The 18,346-nt window shown below is 42.3% G+C and overlaps 1 protein-coding gene across 2 annotated transcripts in view; it reads left to right on the top strand.

Annotated features, from left to right (window-relative positions):
* The window catches only part of GUCY1A2 (guanylate cyclase 1 soluble subunit alpha 2), a 308,505-nt gene extending 296,050 nt beyond the window's left edge, over positions 1-12,455 (top strand). The window contains exons 8-9 of one of the 2 annotated variants that reach the window (XM_032838446.1): positions 7,616-7,718; positions 12,335-12,455. In XM_032838446.1, coding sequence (XP_032694337.1) covers positions 7,616-7,718; positions 12,335-12,415 — 184 coding nt within the window. In that variant the 3' untranslated portion in view covers positions 12,416-12,455. Of the gene's footprint in view, positions 1-7,615; positions 8,053-12,334 lie in introns of those variants that run through there. The other variant, XM_032838445.1, reaches the window with a different exon arrangement.
* The last annotated feature ends 5,891 nt before the right edge of the window (positions 12,456-18,346 follow it).

Below are 18,346 nucleotides of genomic sequence, written 5' to 3'. Positions count from 1 at the left end.
CTTAAAGAACAATTTGTACCAATTCTCTTCAGCTAGTCCAAAAAAAAAAAAAAAAAAAGGTAAGACAAAATCTTCCAGACACATTTTATGAGGCCAGCAAAACCAAAAGAGGACACCACAAAAAAAAAGGGGGGGGGGGAATTATAGGCCAATATCCCTGAAGAAGATAGATGCAAAAATCCTGAACAACATGCCGCATCCAGCAAATACAGTAAGAGGATCGTTCACCACAACCAGATTAGGCTTATTCTGGGGGGCAAGGATGATTTAGTATCTGCAAATCAACCAATATAATACTGTAATGAAATGAGTAAAAATCATATGCTCATCTCAGTAGCTGCGGAAAAATCACTTGACAAAATGCAACATCCTTTCAGGACAAAAGCTCTCAAGTGGATTTTAGAGGGAACATATCTAATAAGGGCCATGTATAACAAACACACAAGTAACATTTACTCAATGGTGAAAACCCCAGAGCCTTTCCTCTAAGACAAAGATGTCCATTCTCACCACCTTTGTCAGCATTGTACTGGAAGTTCTAGTCACAGCAATTAGACAAGAAATAGAAGGATCCACATGGGTAAGGAAGGAGCAAAACTGTCAGTAGCTGCAGGTGGTATGAGATATAGAAGATATGGAAAACCCTAAAGACACCACCAAAAAAGTGTTGGAGGTAATAAATAAATAATGTTGTAAGATCCAAAATTGAGATTTCAGATGTATTTTTATACCCTTAATAATGAAGTTGCAGAAAGACAAATTAAGAAAACAATTCCATTTACACTGGCAACAAAAAGAATAAGATATGTAGGAATAAGTGGAACCAAGGAGTTTAAAGCCCTGTACCCAACAATGATAAAAGATTGATGAAAGTAATTGCAAAGGACACGAAGGAATGGCAAGACTTACAATGCTTATGGATTGGAAGAATCAGTATTGTCGAAATGTCCTACAACAGAAAGCGAGCTATAGACTCCGTTGATGTCCATAGAAATACCAATAGCATTTTCCAAATAACTAGGCAATAACTCTAAAATTTGTATGGAACCACAAAACACTCTGATTAGCCAAAGCTATTTTGAGAAAGAACAACAAAGCTGGAGTTATCACAATCCCAGATTTCAAGATACACCACAAAGCTACACTAATCAAAACTATATGGTAGTGGCAAAAAAGAGACACATGGATCAAGAGAATAGAGAGCCTAGAAATAAATCCACACTTACATGGTCAATTAATGTACAGTATATAATGGAGAAAAGACCATCTCTTCAACAAACTCTACTAGGAAAACTGAACAGCTACACACAAAAGAAGGAAGCTAGACCACTTTCTTACACCAGGCACAAGAATAAAAGCAAAGTGGAATGGAGACCTCAATGTGAGACCTGAAACCATAAAACATTCAGATGAAAACATAGGCAGCAATCTCTTTGACATAAGCCTGAGCAACATTTTTTCTAGATTGTCTCTTTGAGCAAAGGAAACCCAAACAAACTATTGGAACTACTCCAAAATAAAAACCTTTTGCACAGCAAAGAAACCATCAACAAAACAACAGGCAGCCTTCTGAATGAGAGAAGGCATTTGCAAATGATATGTCTGATAAAGCATTAATATCCAAAATATAGACAGAACTCAACACCAGAAAACAGTCTGCCTAAAAACTGTGAAGATCTGACATTTTTTTAAGGAAAGACACAGAGCCAACAGACATGAGAAGATGCTGAACATCACTAATAGCACAGAAAATGCAAATCAGAGCCACAGTGAGTTTTCACCTTCCACCTGTCTGAAGAGCTGGTGTTACAAAGACGAGAGTCGACGAGGATGTGGACATGACAGATCTTTCATGCCCTGCTGCTGGGGATGTAAACGGTGCAGCCGCTGTGGAAAGCAGCATGGAGCTTCCTCAAAAAGTTCCAGTCAGAAATACTGTAAGATCCAGTAATTCCTCTACTGGGTATTTACCCAAAGAAAACTCCTTTGTAATGCAATAATGTTCTGCATTACTTGCAGTAACCAAGTTATGGAAGCACGCTAAGTATCCACAGATGAATATGAAGAGAGTGTGTGTGTGTGTGTGAGAGAGAGAGAGAGAGACTCAGCGATATAACAGAATGCCATCTTGCCATTTGCAACAACATGAGTGGACCTAGAGGATATTCTACTAAGTGAAGTCAGTCAGAGAAAGACAAATACCATAGGATTTCACTTATATGTGGAATCAAAAAATGAATAAAGATGAAAAGCAGAAACAGATGCATATGGGGTGCCTGGGTGGCTCAGTGGGTTAAAGCCTCTGCCCTCAGCTCAGGTTGTGGTCCCGGGGTCCTGGGATTGAGCCCCGCATCCAGCTCTCTGCTCAGCAGGGAGCCTGCTTCCTCCTCTCTCTCTCTGCCTACTTGTGATCTGTCAAAAAAAAAAAAAAAAAAAAAAAAAGAAAGAAAAAAGAAGAAAACAGATGCATAAATACAGAAAACCATCTGGTGGTTGCCATAGAGGAGGGAGTTTGGCAAAAAGGGGTAGAGGGGAGTGGGAGCTACAGACCTCCACTAACGGAATAAGTCATGGCAGTAAAAGGTACAGTATAGGGAATATAGTCAATGGCACAATAATAGCCTTCTTTGGGGACAGGTGGTAGCCCACACCTGTGGGAAACAATCCTAACATGTAGCGTTGTCTGAACACTGACTTATACACCTGAAACTGTCATATTGCGTGTCAACTATACTTCAATTAAAAAGAGAGAAAAAGATATATTGAGATATGTTGTCATTAATTTTCCTAATACCAGAGACAGAAAGAGGATGAGATAGACTAAGAGACATGGGAGGAAAAAAGTCATATCCACTGGAATAGAAAACAGAATGACATCTGGATTTCTAGCAGCAAATTCTGAGGGGAAAATAATAATTTCCAGACAAGAACTTAATGCCTAATGAAACCAATCAAGCTGAGAGTGATCCAAAGACATTTCAGACATCCAAAATCTGTACAAGGTCACTTTCCAGGTATTCCTTCCAGCCCAGAGCTCTGAAAGATGCAAAATATACTACTTTATCTTGCCTCGGTCTTGAAGCATCTTTTGGTAATACAGTAATTAGCAGCCAAGCCAGTGAGCCCTCTGGTGGGTCACATTCTGGGTGGTCCCTGTCTGAGAGCTCTGTACATCACATGGGCCTTTTTGGTTGTTGAGACTAAGATTTCCCAATCTCACGTGATGACATCATACAGGCAGGTCTGAGAGGACCGCGTATACTAGCTGGTTCCGATTCGAGGCTGCAGCTAGCTAGCTGTGTTGATTTCAGCAAGGTTCGCTGTGTCTAGGGAGTTGTCCATGGTGTCTACTCACTGAGCGAAGGCTGAATGAAGGCAAAGGGAGCGGCATGATTGGTTATCTTCCCTAATTCTGTAGTCTAGAGCAGTACGGGAAATGCACATAGCAAATGGCCAAGAAGACCACCCTAACTCACAATGAAATCAATGTATGTAATTTGGTTTGACTATATAGAAGTGTACAGAAGAATGAAAGACTGAATTCTGACCTTACCCTATGGAGGACTAAGCTGTACTTTATAGAAGCCAACTTAAGTAGGATCTGCAGAAGCTAATAAATCCTAGAATAAGTTGCCTGAAATGCCACTGTTATAATTCTGCTACCTTTTTAAAACTCAGAGTCTGGTGTTAAAAATGCAAATTACATTTAGGTCATTTGTACCTCAGTGTGAGTAAGTTTCAGGGCCCTTTACAGACAGAGAGAGGATAGAGCACAGAGCTCGGTGCAAAGGGGCAGAAGTGGGCATGCAGACAAGAACTGTGTGAGGCAGAAATGGGCTTCATTTCTGTAGCAGTGAGGGTGCAGGTCCATGGACCTCCAAAGTATTAAGCTCCCCGCACATGCTGGGGCGGGGGGGGGGAGCATCCAGGGATCCAAAGCAGCAGTGAATTCTCATCATGAAAATCAATGGTAGGAAAAACTTTGTTGAGAGGAGGAGTAGTGACAGGCAGGTGAGCCAGGATTTGTGTGGCTGCCAAATGCTTATTAAACATGTAGCCCAAACTCCCAGGTTGTGTATCAACCAGCTGGGGATTAATTTAGATTTGTGTAGAATCCAAGCTTCCCTATCGGTCCTGACTTGCTGAAGAAAGAGCTTTAGAGCCAGCCCAGGCTCTTGGACTTAATAAAGCATTTCAGAGGGGATCAGAGGTTCTGGGGTGATCAGGGTATAAATTCCTAATCCCTGTATACACATTTGATCATTTATTCAGTCCCACAATTCATCACCACCAGGCAGGCTGTGTGAAACGTTTCCCCTGACCTCCTGCACAGCCGCACCAGGAGCGCATTCAGATCGGCCTCTCAGAAATTGTCTGAATGTCGCATTTGAGTGTGCATTTATACAGAGGGTGCTAAACCCGGGATATCACGGGAGCTTGGATAAATTTACCCTTAGGTGTTCTCACTAATATTATTCAAATTTAAAACTGCATTTAGTTTATTAATACCACAATGGCTAGCTGGGAAAGAATAAAGCCCCATAGGAGCTGCTGTCTTTGTCATTTCAGCAGAGTCAATAGGAGACATATTGGAAATGTCAAGAGATCAATTCATTGTGAAGAGTTTCCTACCAAGGTGCAGTGAATTATTTGGAAGTCCTGGCATCTGAAGCAGCTAGGGCCCCCGTCTTTCCGGTCATGTACGAGTACTAACAGAGGCGTCAGCTGGGTGCTCGTCCTCACTGTCTGAACATCTCAATCACAGCAAAATATAAAGACCTTTGTGAGTCAAATACAGCATGAGAAAAAAATGGCTTAACATATAAGGGGAGAAGAGTGCATCTCCCGTAGAGTCCTACCTAGTTCTTGGGCCTTTAAGGAGGCGTGTTTGAAAGGTTGGGGTTTTGCTTTATTTTATCACGGGTGAGAGTGAACTTTATTGCTCTGCTTCTTGACTTTTGTACTAAGACCCATAGTCCTCATTTCTGCATTGACCCTACAGAATTTACTCCTTTGGATTTTATCCTATGTTTTCCCATATGCTGCCTGGCAATGCTGCTGATTTGTTCCTGTCAGTATTTCGTGCCCTTTTAGTTCTGTATTAACTTGTTCTGTGCACCCCCACTCCCTCTCTCCTCAATTCGGAGGACTCTTAGAGCGTGTCACCAGCACTCAACACGTTTGTTGATGGACATCATTGACACCCACATCTCACATGGATGACTGTTCTGTTTGAGCTAAGGAAAATTATTGTGGAATTCAACGCTAAATTTAGCTATTGTTTAGGAAACTCTACATTTTACGATTGATTATATATTCCACGTAAAGAAAGCTGACATCCGTAAAAAGAGAAAGCAAACAGTACCAATGACTTCCATTCTGATTGTCATTAATGCCTCACCTACATCTCAGTTTTATGAAAGAAAGTGACCGTAGTGTAGTCTTACTATTTATTGTAGGGCTGAGCTTGACTCGGAGTTACCAAATCCCATTCTAGTCCCAATGCCCTCGCTGTCCCATTGCTCCTATGAGCAAATCACTCTAACTGATTCTGGACTTTTCCCCTTCATAAATTTGTCAGAGAAGGGCATGATTAGATTTTTGGATAGGGTTGTATGGATGAAATAATTCTGAAATATCAGCGCCTCATTTCTTTATATTCCAAGTTAGTGTAATCATTGTAGAATACTTTCAAAGAATTATGGTCGATTAAATGCCACTGTTATAATTCTGCTACCTTTTTAAAACTCAGAGTCTGGTGTTAAAAATGCAAATTACATTTAGGTCATTTGTACCTCAGTGTGAGTAAGTTTCAGGGCCCTTTACAGACAGAGAGAGGATAGAGCACAGAGCTCGGTGCAAAGGGGCAGAAGTGGGCATGCAGACAAGAACTGTGTGAGGCAGAAATGGGCTTCATTTCTGTAGCAGTGAGGGTCAAAGAAATGGTCGATTAAAACTTGAAACAAAAATCCTTGATAAAGAAAAATGGCACAACTCCCATTCATAAACGTAAATATAGATCGCTCCTACTATAAGAATTCTTAGTGCTACCAACTGTTGTTTTTGGATATTTTTATGAAGACTCAAAGATTTCTTCCCTTTTTAGTGTAAAGGTAGTGGTGACACTGTGTTTCCGCACACCCTTCGCTCTCCTCTCCCTCCCGCCTTTCTCACTCTGCCTTCTCTCTGCGGCTCCTCCCCCCGACTCCTGCTCACACACGCAAGTTGCAACTGCTGTGAACGTCCACCTGTCTTAGGAAAAGAAGTTGTTTTTAGGGAAAAGGGGATGATGGGTTTGACTCCACTATGCCTTCCAAATAAAAGCCTAAACATTTAGTTTAGGATTTCAAAACCTCATCCTACCCTTCTCCGTCCCCTTCATGCTCACTTTCTTCCCTCCTGTAATGCTACCAAATGGCTGGACACGTGCTGACACAGATCGTAAATTTCTGCATTACTACGGGCTTTTGTTTGCTTTTCAGTCCTTGTTTTCTGCTTCTTTAATTCCTTATTTCTATCGCTCTTGACAAAACATGGCGTTCTGTTCAACAGTGTGTGTCCAAGAACACGCAGGAGATTGTTCGTGGCCAGTGAGAGGCAGCCCGTGAGAGCTGCTGAATTAGGGTGAATTGCTGGGCCACATTTTTAGGTCTGGGAGTCAAACTTACATGTCATGGACCTGGACAAAATTAAGTCTCTAGCATTAGTGTTTCTAGAAAGAGTCTTTATGTGTGACTAGAAGGGAAGAGTCATGCTGTCTGACCAATAAATGCTAGAGCTCATGAAAGACAAATGGCTAGAAACCAGTCGCCAGCTACGGCAGACACTCCAAGGCATGAGTATTGTCTGTGATGCTCAGTGACTGAGTGTCTGAGGTCTTCGACAGGCAGGAGACACCTTTAAAGCCTGTGGAGAGTCTACAGAACGTAAAAAGGGTGCTTCAGAATTTAGTTAGGTTTTTATCACGTGATCTCCCTGATATGAGGAAGTAGAGATGCAACATGGGGGGTTTGGGGGGTAGGAGAAGAATAAATGAAACGAGATGGGATCGGGAGGGAGACAAACCATAAGAGACTCTTAACCTCACAAAACAAACTGAGGGTTGCTGGGGGGAGGGGGGTCGGGAGAGTGGGGTGGGGTTATGGACATTGGGGAGGGTTTGTGCTATGGTGAGTGCTGTGAAGTGTGTAAGCCTGGTGATTCACAGACCTGTACCCCTGGGGATAAAAATACATTATATGTTTATAAAAAATAATAATAAAAAATTTTTTTAAAAGAATTTAGTTAGGTTTTAAAAACAGAAAGGTTAAATATTACATGTTCAAATAAATATTTCATTATTCGGTTTCCTTCATTGTTTAGGGAAAAAATCAAACTTGAAAAAAATTTAACTGGCCCTACTTATTTTTGTTGTTGTTATAATAACATGAAGGTATCTTTCTTGAGAAACACTTCCTAGCATCTGGAGCCCTGTGAAGACCACATCTACTCGAAGAAATAGGAGTGTTAACTTGAGCCTTATCATTGATAAGATTCCTGAGTCTTTAAATTTTCTGTTCATTCATTCTCATTGGCCCTGTCTATTTGATTCACACTGTCTGTATTTTCTCCTTAGATTATTAAAACGAGAAGAAAGTTTCACATTCATCCCTCGGTCCCGTGAAGAGCTTCCAGATAACTTTCCAAAGGAAATCCCTGGGATCTGCTATTTCCTGGAGGTAAGGACTGGTCCGAAGCAGCCAAAGCCTTCTCTTTCCTCCTCGAGGATAAAAAAAGTTTCCTACAACATTGGCACCATGTTCCTCCGGGAGACAAGCCTCTGAGACCTACTGCAGATCAAAGACTCCTCCAAAAAGCACAAGCCCAGAACATGGGTCATGACGGGAGAGTAGAACGAGATGGTTTCTCTTCCACTACTTGCCTGAGCGGAATTTCTGTGTTGTGTTAGGCAATAATCCTAGAAAAAGGTGGATAATGACTGTCAGTTAAAAAAAAACAAAAAAAAATGGAAGGGGGGTAATGAGATGTGTCCATCCATGTGAGTGTTTTGGTCATATATACATATATATATACACACACACACATATATATTTTAAGTAGGGGCCCCTTTCAAAACTAATAAATAGATTCTGTGTTTCTTGTTTGTCACACATACAGGTATCTTTCCCCATTTATCTGGATCACTTTTGAGAGCCAGTTTTGAGGATATAGTCCTCCGTTTAGTGAGTTGGTATGTGAGGACTATTTTCTAATTTTGTTTTTCTGAACAGACATTTCATACACATCATGGCAGTGTGGTCGTCTTCCCAGCAGGAAGAACTCTAACTCAGCAAAATATTTTAGGGATATTACCTATTTTTCTACATCTCTCTTCTCCTAGATAATTACATTTCACACAACATTACTCCATTTTCTGAATCTGCTACTGTGTAGTTGGTGTCTTATGTAACTGTAACCTACTAATCAAATAGAGTTTCACTCATTTAGACAGATTAGTGCTCGGACTGAGCATACATATAACCAGGGACTTCAGATGCTGAGAAAGCACTGTCTGTCTGCTTAGTAAATATATCTTTTAGATTTAATTAATGTAGCATGGAATCCATAGGAAATAGCATTTCCCAATAAGAGATTCATCTGTAACTAGGATTACAGAAAAGTCTTGTTGCCATCTTCTAACAAATGTCAGATAAAACAAAATGCTTTGCTGCACTGGACCCTTTTCAACGTAGCACTTGCAAAATAGGTACCTTGTACAATGTCCTCAGCTATATTCTAATAAACAGAGTCCCCATTCCATGACTCGTTACTCTTCCCCCCACCTCTGCCCACTCTGCCCGCCGGATGCCTCCTAAGGGCTACCTGACTCTCTGGGAGAAAATTGCCAGATGCTGGCATAAGGGAGAAAGAGGTTGTAGGCTGTTTGCCAAGAACGTTATTTCTTCTTGCAAAATAAGGGGTGGGGGGGACCCTGTGTTTTACGGCTTTGAGATTAAAAAAATAATAGTAATTCTTTTCTCCTGCAGTTTGATTGACCTGGCTCTTAAATTCACGAATCCCCTTCAGACCTACTGAAGTAGGTCTGTGTCCCCCAGGCCCCGTCATCGCCGTAGTGACAGACAGGCTTCCATCACGTGCGGTCCTAAAATGAAGATCTGTTCCCGCTAATTAGCACTGCATGAAAATATTATCGCAGGCTCCCCCTGAAATCAGGAGCACAGTACATCCAGAGTTTTCCTATTTTGGATCTAATATAAAACCCAAGTTTCTGCTGAGGTTAATGAACTGGAAATCGATGTGTTTCCCTGAAACCTTGGAATGGCCGTTTTCCTCCAAACGGTGTACTCATTGAGAGCTTGTGTCTGCTGAACGTGACTGAGCGACTTCTCTGCGCAGGCACGGGGGCTGCGTTAGGATTCATTCATGCCACAACTCAGCTACGGAGCGTATTAATAGTGTCCAGTGTAGCCTGGGAGGCTGACTAGTGCTTTTAAGTTCTCTAAGTGTGTAGCTAAAAAACATTTATAGATACACAAAGTATATGTTATAATGGTGATCTCTTCTATAATTGAACAGTTTTTACCCTAAGGCTCATGAGGATGCTAGTGCCGCACATAGCATGGAGATGGGATCTAGAACCTGAGCTTTCTGAAGCCTTGCTTGCCTCCCTCCTCCTTGGGTCTAGGTCTCTGTTTTTAACAACATGGGGGGCCAGAAGGCCAGTGTGTTTATTTGAGGGGAGTTTTATAGACTGGGGGCAGGGTGCTCCTATGGGGGTAGTTACAAAGGAATTTCTTCAGGGGCTGGGAAATTAACCCACTTCCTTCTCAGGGAAGAAGGGGGAGGTTCCCAGTTACTGTGAACAGAACAGGCTGGGCACACATCAGTCCTCATGCTGAAGACAGACGACACTTCAGCTGTGTGCTCTGTTACAGCCCAGGAACATGGGGAGAAAACCAAGCTTCGCTGAAGTAATTTATACTTATTCTGCATAGGAATTTAGAGCTTATTATGATAAACGAAATCAATCAATGTTTTGGTGGTAAGCAATGTGTTTCATAACCGTAAGACTCCAAGGGACTTCCAGTAATCATCCGACCTATTTCTCTGCTTTTCATGAGGATTTGTCTAAGCAACTATTCTAGATATATGATCTTTCTCTCTATACTTAAGAATATCTGTGGGAAGCATATTTTTAAAACATTGCTGGAAACCCACTTCATTACCCAGTCATTTATAATAGGGCACAAGACAGAATTGTATATACATTCAGTTTGTCGAAAAAATAACAAACTCTTTTAGTTTATATGGCTCTACTTAGACAAGAAGTAGCCATTTATATTGTCACAAATGTCACCATGAAAAATACACCAGAGATCTATTATATATCATAGGCTGTAGACTACACTTTTCAAACAATGTAATCTAAGTATATCTTCCAAGCTATAGTCTGAGGCAACAGTCTAGTCTGTTGCCATTTTGCCAACCTACTACTGTTGATTATTAGTTACACTGTTGCTATGTGATTGCAAGTTACTGCAGACAATGGCTTTTCATGCTAGCTGTGCTCGTAGAAGTTAGAAGCTGTGAAAAACTATTATCTGTCCTACATAATACAGACTACATATCCTCCATTTAGGAATTGTCACTGCAACATTGGGTCATAGTATTTCATCTGACTAATATCTGTACAGTATTCTTACCTAAAAATTATCACAAACATCATACATTTTAGCGTGGCAGATTAAAAAGGACGTAAATGGATGTCCTATTAGAAATCAAGTGGTATTAAATTAGGGAAATGGCTTTAACCCACTCTGAAAGGGTTACATTAAAATATAATTCAGCACTTACAGCTCCTCTGTTTAGTATTTTTTGAGGCAACTAATCTGAAGTCACTTTATGACGAGGCATCGGTATGAGAGATTCACACCGGCATCAGAGTTATTTTGATAGAAACAAAGTCATTTGGAAATAAATCAGTTACCCAGCAAAGTCACACACCGCCATGTGTACCTCCAGATGGCACACAGTATGCACCTTGGGGACCTTAATAAATAAGTCACGTTAGCCATAATGAAAAGAATACTTCTCAATGCCTGTAGAACACGTGTCTTTGGGGAAGAAGATAAAGCTTCTATGTAACAGGTGACCAAACTGTCTAAAACCTGCCCCGATACGCATGCCTTCTACTTTAAATTATTTTGGATTTCCTTTTTAATATATGGCCCTGTGGAGTCCGTGAGCCATGCCCTACATGGCTCTGATTCAGTGCTTCAGAGGGGAATTCTCACGGCCCCACGCTCAGTTCTCTTGCCCAGGGGTAACAGTTCTCAAGAGACACGGCATTCTGTTGTTCAGGTGCAAAGTGCACCTCTCCAGGACACACAGAGCAAAGCAAGGCAACTACTTAGACAAAACCTCATTCACAAGTGCAGCCAGGCTTTCAGTTTTGCCAAACGCGCCAAAGATTTCCAGCAATAAAGCCAAATTAAGTTGACTGATACATACAAAGGGCAAAGCCACAGGTTTGGAAAACCACCAAGCTCTGTGTTTTGTACAGAAATATTGCTCCCAATTGAAATCACGTATTTGAGTTGTGAGATATCAAGAAGGATCCGAAGATCGAGACTGTCATTAAATACAGTCACTGAAGGCCCCCGCGCATCCTGCTTGCTGAGGGCAGGTGTTACAGATCATTAGGGCAGAGAATAAAACTTGTACGCGGAGCTTTCCGTCTTCTCACGTGTTTTGAGCGCTACCGAGCTCTTGCCCAGCCCATCTGCTCCACGCCGTCAGTGGAAACCTTCTCTCTCAAACCTCCCCAGCAAACACTAGCCTCTCCACACCTCCGAACCTCACATGGCCACAGCAGGAGTGGCTGAGGCCTGACTCAGACAGACAGGGACACCCACCCAACCCCAGGCCCGAGTGACAGCGCACCTCGGAAGTGAACTAACCGTTCCCAGCTGTGCTGGGGCCTGTTGCCACCCGCAGCTTTTCCCTGTGCTTTTCCCTCCGACTTCTCCCTCCCTTTTCCCTCCGACTCCAAGCACTTGGTGTAACTTTACCAAAAATTCATTCAAAAGGAATTACATATGACCCTGAAGAGGCTTTGGGTGACAACAGAGGCCTTTTAGCCAACAATACCCAGAAACCCAAGTCCAAGGACCAAGAACCAAGCAATTGCAACGTAGGTATTATAAGGTTAGAGATCCTCAGCTACAAAAATCGTGTAATTTCTATAAGCATCTCCTACCAGATACAGTGGGAAAAACATGGTGCATGAGACACTGAGTAAGGAGAATTTAACCTATGACCTCCTGCACCACAGCCCCTTATGGGCAGCTCTCGGATGCATGCACTCCACTCGCAAGCAGCCGACTTCCTGTCTGCACAAACGGTGCTGCCGTGACTGAACTAGCTCTACTGTTTCATGGGCACTCCGGCCCCAGCACTCCGGCCCCAGCACTCCGGCCCCAGCACTCCGGCCCCAGCACTCCGGCCCCAGCACTCCGGCCCCAGCACTGGACTCAGTCTGAGGCCCCTCGAGGTGGTGAAGTACAGACCCTGATACTATACGTAGATGAACAGGAATCTGGTCGGAAGATACCGAGATAGTGTGCAAAATTCCTTCCTCACACTCGAAACCTAACTCTTGTCTTGCCGCTCTTCTGTTTCCTTCCTCTGTTCCTTTTTTCCTTTCATTAATTAAAAAAAAAAAAAAAAGCCAGTGATAGTCAATCTCACGCTGTAAAATAGCTCGTTTTATAAAGTAAGGAATCCTCGTTGTGGGGGGAGGTCGGGATGTGCGCCTGTGCTGTAGGTAGATATTTAGTGATTAAAGGGAGGGACATCTTGGAAGGACCTGGAATGTCAGGAAGTAAAGTTTGCATTTTTAGTTCCAATACGTCGTGACTGGAACACGACTTCAGTCGAGGGCTTCACTGCATTCCTCTCCTTAGTAAGAAATGCTCCCGTCCAACGGTTCAGCTCACCAGCGTGGCCGGATCCGGCTGCCTGTGGACGAGGCACCCAGGAAGCCTTCCGAAGTACAAACTGCTGAGCTCCACGCCTGCCCAGGTCTGGGCTCAGTGGGTAGCAGGTGTGGCCTCGGCACTGTATTTAGAAAACCACTCTAGGTAATGAGAATTGAAAGCCAGACTGGGGCATCGCTGAAGAGTATTCAAATAACCCAATCCCCAGGAATAAATACAAGTTGACTCAGAGTGTCGTGTATTATTTCATCTGTAGTTATTTTGGAAAGCTAAGTGTTTTGGGCTTTGTAGCATTATTTCCTTCACAAGTCTTAATTTTAGCTTTGGTCTTAAATTTACAGTCTGCTTTTGGAGCAGGAGACTTCAAACTTATTAGAAACAGAAGTCAGCACAAATAAGCAGGAGGGAAGAATATTGCTCACTATAGGGCTATCAGGCACAGTGGACCCAGTCCCGTTTTCTGAGTTACCGCCGGAGCTGTCCGTATCCCACCGTACTTGCTGATCTGCCCCACCAGGCTACGAACTACACACTTTTGGACACAGCCTGATTTCTGAATGATCTGTTTTTATGTTGTCAAGAAATCACCAGCTTAATACTTAGTCTCAACTCTGTACTTTTCACATTGAATTTCACACTCATCTAAAAATTATTTCCTAGCAATACTTTAAAACAACCTTTCAAGCAATAATTTAAGCCATGGTATGAGGCTGTATGAAACCTGTACTTCTGTGCACTTCGTGGAACCTTTAGGGAAATAGAGGCATATTTTATACAAGCAATAATAGAGCGGGTGTGGACTTCCAAAAGATATTCGCAACTCGAGCAAAATGAGCGGCAGCAAGCGAAAACTTGGATAAAAGTTACCTGCGCAAACAACATGGGTCATGCATCTCAGAAGCTACTCATTTGGACACTGCTATGAAGTCACAGACTCCCACCACGCTCTTTCTGTTGTATAATTTGAAAAATACCTATCATAATATGATTTCTATTCCTCTGTGAAGAGATCTGTGTATGTAATGTTGCCCAGGCTTTGGGATCTTTGTAGAATTTAACAGTGAGGAGTAGTTAAGGATGGATCCATGAGTGAAGGTACAGCATAGGTCGGATGAGGTGACTGAGAATGTAGCTTTGCAGAAATATGGATGGATCTTGGGACAAGTTAATTCAACTCTTGGTAAGGTCTTAGAAGATGAAAGAGTAAAGATAAAAAGTGCTCATTGCTACTGTTTTCTATGATGGCAAATACTTGGGAGGTAGAATAGTATTTTGGCTCCTGAATATGATTGGTTGGATGTCATCTGAGGTATAATTAATGCACATCTGAAAATGATTCTGTAGCCATATTGAAAATAATCTGCCCTTCTCAACTCTTTCGATGAAAGTACTAAAGCTTCTACATTTCAAAACGAGTAATTCACATTTTTAGTCTCGAAATGTAATTTTAAACATATGTGGAATAGTCCATAATAATCAGTCCTCTAATAGTCAAATTCCTCCTCTATCATTTAGCATAACGTACTAGGATGGACAGCTCAAGGCAGGTGGTAAACTCATGTTCTGGTGAGGAACTTCTAAACACCAGGTTGTTATTTAGCAAAGTCATATAAAACTTAGGACCCCCCCCATTCCTAAACCTCTGAATCGGCTTACCGCCCCTATTACTGCCTCCCCTCACCGGAAAAACTCTCTTCTAGTCGTGAATCTGAATACAGTTGCATTTGTATTTGCTGCTACATTACCTTCCTGTTAACCACTGCAAAACTTAAGGTAGCATCCTTTTGCTCGCACTTTAGAAATTCCCCCTGTAAAAATCCAACAGGATCGTTGATTCCCCGAGAAAGTTTTTTTGATAATTATCTTTTTTGCATATCATTGGAAGCTTAATTCTTAATAAACATACTTTTCATTGTTAATAAACAGAAAATACTTAATTTGAACCTATTATAGTGACTCTTTGATGCACAATTTAAACATAAAGGAATCAGTTAATATTCAGCCTTCTTCTGTGGCCTTTTCACTATCTGGAGATAAAGAGAGGATTCTCCTAAATATATTTTTACTGTGGTCTATTAAATGTAATTAAATATGAGGACCGTAATGCATTAATTGGGGTAATACCAGAAATGTACAAAATTGCTTTACACCACCCCACTTTTTAAAGACGAGCCTCCTCTTTTTCTACCTAGCAGATGCACATCAGACCCGGGACCAGGGACAGATGGAGATGGTGGGGGTGGGCAAGAGCTTTAGCAGAGACTGAGCAAAAAGATTTGATTTTTTTCTGCAGGAAGGTATAGATGCTCTTAAAGGAGAGGCAGTTTCCACAGTGGACTTAATGAAAGCCAGATGACTTATTTGACCACTGGTCATTCTCATGTTAAAGAGACAAGAGGAAAATAAACTCCTTCACAAGCCATTTTCAGTTTCCTTGGGAGGTAGCGTCAAGCCCGTCAGCAGCAGTGGAGATCAGGGTTTGACCTCAAGGAGCTACAAAAAGAAACTCTCGAAGGCGGCCAAGAGAACCAGCCTCGGTTACCGCGGTGAAGGTCAATGGAGGTGTCAGAACGTCTGGCCTGCAGGAACAAAGGAGGCCAAACAGCAGCTCTGCCATGTGTCGCAGAAGAGCGTGCTAAGATTAGCTCCTAGAACCGACTACCAGCGTGCAAGTGCATATTCAAACATTTCCCCCCATTTTAACGCGCCCGGCCGAGCTAACGCTCAGTGAGAATACGGTTTGATCTCACACACCCTTTCTCTGAGTGTGTTCTGACATTCTAGAAGTGATATCTTTCCCTCATTGGGAAATTTCATCCCAAAGAATGGAAAATACCCTGAGTTCTAAAATCAGTAAAATCATTTTCGGAGCTAGACTCTATTCCATAGTCTTCTTCACATGGTCCTCAAGGGGGGCTTGGGCTGCTGGCAGGACAAGGGTTGGGCTTTAGATAGAAGCCCTTCTGACCCCGAGCCCACCCAGCTCCTGAGGGCTGGGGCTGGGGAGTGTCACCCAGCATTGATGGTGCTCTGCGGGAGAGAAGGGGTATTCCCTGGCTTGGGAGATTAGAAGTGGTTAGGTGGCCTCTTACCCTCATCGGAAGATGTTTCCCTTTTATGTAACGGGTTAATTCAGGCAGAGATTGTATGGAACAGAAAAAAATTTTAAGGGGAGAAACAAATCTGAATCACTTTTAGTTGGAATTATCAGCTAGAAAAAGGATTTAGGACAAAGATTTCTGTCTGGAAAGAGTCAACTTACATCCCAAAGTCACAACGCTAGACCCCTTTGAAGGCTTTCTAAATGTATCCATTTCTTAAGCACTGAGAAAGAAAAATACTTTTTTTGATGGATTAAGTTCCTATCCCCTGGAAATAACGCATAATCACAAAATGCATTTGAATCATCTTTTTCTCTATGTTTTCCATTTGTGGAATAGATACATAGGATGTCACAAAAACAGACTTAAAAATTGTGGCATTAAGCCATGGTGTGCAAATTTGGCAACATTTTTTTACTTAAAATACTAAGCTGTTTTTAATGACATGAGGGATAAGAGTAACAGTCAAATAATACTGGATTAAGACCCGTTCACACTGAGATTTTTCATATCCACATTCCTATTATTCTCAGAATAAAATCGAAGTTAGAGCTCATTGATATTCAAGTCATTTGAACAGTAAATATACATATTCTGCATCATCTCTGACTAACAAGAATCTATATACATTCCCGAACCCAGCGAAACATCAAATCCTAGAACAACTCTGCTTTTATGGTCTCTCCTTTACGCTCAGTGTTGCTAACTTTCAAGGCCAAAAGAGAAACAGCTTTCTTCTGAGGCTCGGGCTGGTGGGATCAAATCTGGATCTATAGGATATTTCTGTAGAGCCGCTTGAAACATTTCTGTTTGCTTGTTTTCATTCAAATCTCCATGAAGTGAAGCAAAATACTAGCGTGGCCAGAGAGTTGATCAACAACGTGAAACCCCCCCTTCCAACTTTGATTGGTATAAATTACCATGTTGAAATGAAAGTCAAAGTGTGCCTTGGTGTCTCAGATGAATTGTTTGAGTCTGTTTCAGCTGTGTCATAGGGCGCTCGTAACGTCCATCCCTTTCTTTGTTACGCCACTCGGTGACCTGCGGTAATGGGTACCATCGCCTTTTCTGTTGATCCTTCAAAACACTTCACTCCCTATCTAAAAAGAATTCTCCTGCTAACACGCAGACGTCATACCTGACTACAGGACGTGCCCTGTTTCATGAGATCCATGAAATACTTCCGGCGGGCTTCAGCCGGACTGCCGGAGGAAGGACAGCAACAGGGAAGATGAAGAGAGAGAAAAATCCAGTTTTGCCTACATTACAATTATGTCTCTAGCTAGCCCAACCCCATTAACCCGGAAGAAAGCTTAAAAAGGGGGGGGGGGTTCATTATAGATTTTTAAATAGAGTTTTCACTATTTTTAAATAGAGTTTTAAATAGAGTTTTCACACTTTCACACTTCACAGAATGTCAAAGTTCATCACGTCAAAACTTTGATTAAGAAGAAACTTTAAAAACTTGCTCATCAGAATGAATCTTTTTTAAAGTCTGAGAACTTCTTGCCTTATAGATTCTGCCCCTCCATCCCCCGCCCCAGCTCCGTGCGGCGTTAGTCCTCTGCTGGGAAAATGTGGTCCTGTGCCTTCCGTCGGCATTTGCCGTATGTGCTCACTAAACAGCATTACAGTCTTTAGGATAATGAGAAACAGCGAAAGGGTCCGGGTCTCAAGTGTGGCTGTAACTTGAGCAGCGGCAGAATTGGCGGCTGTGTCGGAGGAAGGCTCTTGGCAAGCCCGAAAGGCGCAGCCTCTGTGTCCAGGAAGCGCACCCGGCCCCCGAAGGTGGCCAGCATCCGCTGCTTCTCTTGTTTTCCTCTCCTTCCCCTCCCGCCCCCCCTTTCTTCTTGCCTTCCTACCTTCCTTCCTTCTTTTCTTATGAAAGATGTGAAAATCGTGCATGTTTCACTCTTTGGGCTGGGGCTTCTCTTTCCCGCCTGCATCTCACTGGGCACAGGGTGGCTGCAGGAGGTGAGGGAACGAAGGCGCAACTAGAGATCATTTGGGATGGAAATGACTGAGTCTCGGAGACCTTGGCTTGACCTCCCTCAAAACAGGAGATTAAAATACTTCCCTGTTTGTTCTTTTACACTGAACCCAAACATTTCAAGAAGCATCCTGGTCAACCTTTTGGACAACGTCCTATTTTTGCCCCTACAGAGATCTTCATTTAGCAAAATCCTCTTATTTTCAAATAGTAAATTTTCACTTGGGGACCACACTGCTCATCACTGAAATAGGAAA

The sequence above is a fragment of the Lontra canadensis genome, unplaced genomic scaffold (genome assembly GCF_010015895.1).
Source record: "Lontra canadensis isolate GAN:19392208 unplaced genomic scaffold, GSC_riverotter_1.0 scaffold104, whole genome shotgun sequence".
NCBI classification, from domain to species: domain Eukaryota; kingdom Metazoa; phylum Chordata; class Mammalia; order Carnivora; family Mustelidae; genus Lontra; species Lontra canadensis.
The sequence above is the reverse complement of the archived record's forward strand: the minus strand, read 5'-3'. Positions and strand labels throughout refer to the sequence as shown.